This window comes from Chiloscyllium plagiosum, chromosome 40 (genome assembly GCF_004010195.1).
Source record: "Chiloscyllium plagiosum isolate BGI_BamShark_2017 chromosome 40, ASM401019v2, whole genome shotgun sequence".
In the NCBI taxonomy this organism is placed as follows: Eukaryota; Metazoa; Chordata; class Chondrichthyes; order Orectolobiformes; family Hemiscylliidae; genus Chiloscyllium; species Chiloscyllium plagiosum.
In genome coordinates this window covers 6,965,436-6,971,435 of record NC_057749.1, presented here as the reverse complement: position 1 = coordinate 6,971,435, position 6,000 = coordinate 6,965,436, and the positions used below count along the sequence as shown (strand labels likewise).

Here is a 6,000-nt window from a genome sequence, read left to right as displayed (position 1 = left end):
TGTAAGGCAAGACCTCCCCTTCACAAATCCGTGCTGGCTGTCCCTAATCAAGCAGTGTCTTTCCAGATACTCATAAATCCTATCCCTCAGTACCCTTTCCATTACTTTGCCTACCACCGGAGTAAGACTAACTGGCCTGTAATTCCTGGGGTTATCCCTATTCCCTTTTTTGAACAGGGGCACAACATTCGCCACTCTCCAGTCCCCTGGTACCACCCCTGTTGACAGTGAAAACGGGGGTGGTACCAGGGGGTACCACCAGGGGGTACCAGTTTGGAGGCATGAGTCAGTTGGCATCTCTTATTTTGAGTCTCAGGATGTCGGTTCCAGAAACATGAGCTGAAAAATGTGTTGCTGGAAAATCGCAGCAGGTCAGGCAGCATCCAAGGAGCAGGAGAATCGACATTTCGGGCATAAGCACTTCTTCAGGACTTATGCCCGAAACGTCGATTCTCCTGCTCCTTGGATGCTGCCTGACCTGCAGCGCTTTTCCAGCAACACATCTTTCAGCTGTGATCTCCAGCATCTGCAGTCATCACTTTCTCCAGAAAAATGAGACCAAGCATTTCGGCTGGAGTACAGCACTGTAGTCAGGGATACTGTTTTGCAGGGGAGATGTTAAACCAAGGACCGTTCTGTCCTCTCAGGTGAATATAATAGATCCTGTGGCAACGTTTGAAGAAGATCAAGAGTGGCTTGCCAGGAGCTCTGGCCAATGGTTGCTTCTCAACATATTGTGTTTATATTGGCTGCTCTGTTTTTCACATTACAATAGCAATCGTGCTTCAGAAATACTTAATTGGGCTCCACAGTCTTGGGGTGTCTTCAGATCATGAAGTCCTTTTTTTGAGCCATTTCAATATCGATTAACATCACAGTGCGTTCTGAACCTGTTATTCTCCACCATCGGCATATTCATGGCTGTGGCATTGGCCAATAAATAGCCATCAGGAGTGACTGAGTTTTCCCCTCGCCCAGTGATTGATGTTGAGGCTGTCTGGAGGTCACCGAGTGGCTCGTGTCCTACAGCAAAGAAAAGGAATTCATCATTTGAACTACTTTGCAAGGTATCTGGTTGCATTCTTGCATGTTTTGAAATGATGAATTCTCCTTAAAAGCATCTTTGCAGTTGGTTATTCAAAGGCGTTGGTCAGTCCCGGGTCCAGTTGGCACTGATGTGCCACAAAGTTGGCAATTGTTCTGAAACAGGCATAAATGACAAAGACAATGTCAGGTTTGTTGTGGGATGTTGGTGGGATTGGTAGGGGGCAGTGCACAAAAGGGAACCTGAGGAGATACCCCGGAGCGTCTCGGAGATAGGAGCAGCAGTGGGCCATTCAGCCCCTATTATCCTGCTCAGCCATTCAACCAGCTGATCTTCTCATTCAATCCCAATTTCCCACAACATCCCATTACAACTTTGATATCCCAAAGAAATCTGTAAATAGGACGAGATAGAGTAAAGGCAGGAGGGATGATCCTGATGATCAGGAAGTCTAGAACCAGGGATTACAGTCTGGGGGTATGGCATAGGCCATTAAGGACCGGGATGAGGAGAAGTTTTCATCACCATCCAGAGAGTGATAAGAGTGGAATTTTCTGCCCCAGAAAGTAGTTGAAGCCAAAATGTTAAATGCTTTTAAGAAGGAATTAGACATAGTTCTCAGGTCTAAAGGGATCAAAGAGTATGGGGAGAAATCAGGAACCATGTATTGAGTTGGATGATCAGCTACGATCATGTTGAATGATGGAGCAGGACTGAAGGGCTCCTATTTTCTACATTTCTATCTTAAAATCTATTCAGGAATTTATTCAATGACTTGCAGATTCTCTTTGGGTAGAGCATTGTCAAGATTCACCGTCCGCCAGGTAGTGAAATTCCTCCTTGTCTCAGTCCTAAATGACTGCCCATGGTTCTGAGACACATCTTCTGCTCTCACATCGTCCCCTAGGGCAAGAGAAACAGCCATCCTGCACAGTCTTGGGAGAATATTTGACGCTTCAAATTCAATTCTCTTAGCCTGCCACAAGTGTTGCTCCTGAGACAATATCTGACGCTGTTAAGTCGTAAGTTGCACCCATAACCTGGCATTGTCTGCAACACCTGAATTGAACTGGCATCTACTAGGTATGTTTGAGTAGGAGAACATTTACCTGGAGTTGGATGCTCGGCAGATTTTCAAACTACTGGGTGGTCCGAGAATCTCTCACTGCCTCTGAATCCATGTTGTACAAAGTTTGAGTTTTCCTGCAGTTGAAAATTATTCTTAAGATTTACCAACTGAGTTTGTTTCTTTTCATTCATTCATGGGATGTGGGCATCACTCACCAGGCCAGCACTTATTACCCATCCCTAATTGCCCATAGGGCAGTTAAGAGTCAACCGCATTGCTGTGGGTCTGGAGTCACATGTAGGCCAGACATGTAAGGATGGCAGTTTCCTTCCCTAAAGGACATTAATGAGCAATCAGTTATTTGCTAGTATTAAGTTCCGAGCATTATTTAACTTAATATAATTCCCTGTTTTTAGTTTGTGGTCCTGCATTGACTGGTTTTGGTCACCAACCTTTCTTGACATCTTCTTGGTGATTTCAGGTATCCGCCGTGAATTGGAAATTTACGTGTTCAAGTGTACTGTTGCTTGGTCAGTGAAAAGGGAAAGAAGAGGTCTTTGATGGAGTCTTAGGAATTCTGTTTAAAGTATTCTCACTCTGGAGTGCCTAATCGCCCCTTTCTCTTCTTGTTCTTTGCAGATGAACCGCCCGATTCAGGTGAAGCCTGCAGACAGCGAAGGCCGAGGAGGTAGTGGTCAAATTTAAAATGAGATTTGTACCTTTAAGATGGGCCTTCGTCAGCTAAAGCCGCTTGGCTTTGACAAGTCACCACATTGTGTTTTGTGTAGTTAGCTGGCCAAGAGATTTAATCGATAATCATGTGCTTGAAATCACTGACAAATAGCATTCGATGCCAAGTGCAATTTAATTTGCCCATTTAATGTCCCTTCTCTCAATTGGCAAATACACAAATGTGTTACTTTTACTGACAATCCAGGAGTTGCTGTTTGCAAATAATCTTTCTTTTTCTGCCAATGTCAGAATGTTAAAGCAATTGCTGTCAGCATCAAGGCTGATGAATTTAATGTTGGTCTCAGCTGCTGTGCTGGGCTCTTTGGGAATGCCGGTTAACTGTTTCCTGGGCCTTTGCTACCTTTGCCAATCAGTGACATCAAGCATGTCTGATGGTGAGGTGGACCGTCTCATCTGCCCAAAGAACAAATACCAATTCAACACTCGTGAAGTCAGAGCTAGGAACTCTGTTGAGCAGGAACTCTGTTGAGCTGGCATTGAACTCAGGGCTTAAGCCTGGGAAGCTCTGGTTTAAAGTGCAGTCTGAGATTTTGCTTTAAATGCCTCGCCTTAAGAACTTCGAGTCTCTATTGTGTCATCACACTCAGTGTCACCACTCACCCGATTCAGTGTCTTCATTGCGGTAAAAGGATAATATTCAATATTCGTGTCTGTCGATGTGGTTAATTTAGCAACTAAAACAATTGTGCTCTGATGGATCTGTAACTGTATGTACTTTACCCAAATGTTATATAACTCAAAACTATCCAACTTTGACAGAAGGAAATCTACAGGTGTTGCATTTCAGTTAAACTTTCACACCCATGCCAATACTTAAAGCTTTGTGAGAGCACTGGAATTGACACAAACAATCAATTCAATGTCATGGTTCTTTGCTTTTTTTACCTTGTTTGGTGAGCTGTGTTTCCTCAAGCCCACATTCTGTGCCTTACAGGAAAGTGCTGACCATGAATTGTGTTCACATTGTCTAATAATTACTTACCTGAAATGCTGAAGTGTTTTTTTTAAAATCCCGACTGAGCTACTCTCTTCAGTTTCACTGTGGAGTCGAAATGTAAACTGGCCACATCAGTAGCTAAGATAGCTGCCAGATGCCATGATCAAAGCAGTTTCCACAAGATATCATGGGTGTGTGACCCATTCCCTGACTGTTATCAACGTTCAGCTTTTTCTCAGTTGTGCCTGCCTGCAGTCACTCAGTGTTCGCTTTTGTAACCATGGAGCCATCTATTGTCAGGTAAACCCTGTCACATCCCTCCACCATTGCCCTCGACACATGACCTGTGCCATTGGGCTAGCCAACCCCTCCACCACCTCCCTCAACCGTGCCATTAGGCTAGCCATGGATCAGACAAGAATTCATCCAATCGAGCTTCAGAGAAACAGATGCCCTAACGCAGGAGAGAAATACAGTAAAACTTGAAAGTGATCCCATCCTGTTCCAAGTTATCTTGTTCACCTCAGTACCGTGCTCCATTACGACCAGTTAATACTTCTGGAAAATTATGAACCTCTGCCCTCCTGAGTTCATTCCTTTCTTTTGACATTCACAGCATCAAATCTTTGCATTACCTTTGACCCAAAGCTGAGTTTCAAAAGCCTTGTATTCTATCCATATACTAAAACCACTTATTTCTAACTCAGTGTTGCTGTACCGTAACCTCAACATCACTGCCAAACTTTCCATTAGTTTCAAGATTCAATTTCTCCAATGCTCGGTTCCAATCCTCCATAAAATGCCAATATGTTAACATCCTGGCTATAAGATCATGTCCTGTTTGTCACTCCATCCAATCCCATTGTTGACAATTATTAATTCCCATCTGCAAAAGCATTGAATTTCGTTTCTCCTGCCACATCTCCCTCAAACTCTCCCAATCTCAACTACGTCCTTGGACCTTACTTCCATTGCAGCACCAATACAGAATAACCTCGATTATCCAAACAAGATGGGCAGGGAGTATTTTGTTTGAATAATTGAGAGTTTGGATTACAGATTGTTTGGATAATGGATAGCATTTTTACAGGACCTTGAGATCTTGCTCAGGTAATCTGAAATTCGGATAGTTGATGTTTGGATAATCGAGGTTGTTCTATAATCTGTTGACTTTAACCCTCTGTGGCTCTCCATTTCTCCTTTGGCCAGAATGGTAATTACATTGACCTTACTCTTTAAAAGCTGCCATCAAACCCTTTTAGTTTGTCGCTCCATCCTGTTAAAGCCCATTGCATGGACCCGGTTTTCAGGTAGTTTCTGCTCACAACCCTTTCTTCATTCCTCAGCGTCTGTTCCATCGTCCATTTTCACTCATCTACTCTATACACGAGTGAAAATTTGTTACCACCCCCTGAAGATGTCAGCAAGAATGTACATTAATTTCCTTGATTATATCATCCGCATTTCAGCTATTTCCTCCAATTGTACCATGAGTAGCCTAGTCAATTCTTCATTAGTTATCAAACAGATTCTCTAAGTTATCAAAAATGAACAAAGGAATGTAACAATTTATTTGCTCACCATGACAAATAAATTTGATATTGTGCTGGGGCGTGTCATTGTTTTTTGAATTTTAAGAGGGTGGTGTCTTCATGAATAAAAGCTTTGTAGAGTATTGTGTAGTGGGTGAATTGGAGAGTTCATGGTTTCTTTCACAGTAACACAGTGGAGAGAGTCTCATGTGGTTCATGTCATTGTACGGGCAAGCAAAACACAAAGGCCTTACATGAGTGATCCATGACCATTCTCTTTGTATCCTGTAGCCCATCAACCTCTGCACAAATATCACCTCATTGTCAGAATACTACGCTTCCAAGGTTTCTAATTCAGCATGTAAATATTTTAGCTTCATAAATAGAGATTTTACTCATTTCAAATAAAGTTTAACTGTCTACTGGTTGGCACATATTTTTCAGTGGCTAACATGCCTTTGGAGAGTTGGAGTAGACCTTTCAGCCCCTCAGTCATATTCTTTCCTTCACTAACATTATTGCTTCTGTGCCTTATTTCCACTTGACTCCTACTGCTCAGTAGCATTACCGAACAAAAATCTATTCATTTTGTAAGGTGCAATTATCTCAGCTTCTTTCGTCTTTTGGAAATGAGAAATTCCATACTTTCTGAGCCATCAATAAA

General features: G+C 42.7%; 1 protein-coding gene across 12 annotated transcripts in view; it reads left to right on the top strand.

The window, feature by feature from the left end:
- The window catches only part of celf6 (CUGBP Elav-like family member 6), an 859,092-nt gene that overhangs the window by 581,066 nt on the left and 272,026 nt on the right, over positions 1-6,000 (top strand). For all 12 annotated transcript variants that reach the window (XR_006309810.1, XM_043680229.1, XM_043680223.1 and 9 more), the window contains one exon: positions 2,754-2,802. Coding sequence is in view for 11 of the 12 variants with exons in the window: in XM_043680229.1 (XP_043536164.1) it covers positions 2,754-2,802 (49 nt within the window). In the remaining variant the exon portion in view is untranslated. The remainder of the gene's footprint in view (positions 1-2,753; positions 2,803-6,000) is intronic.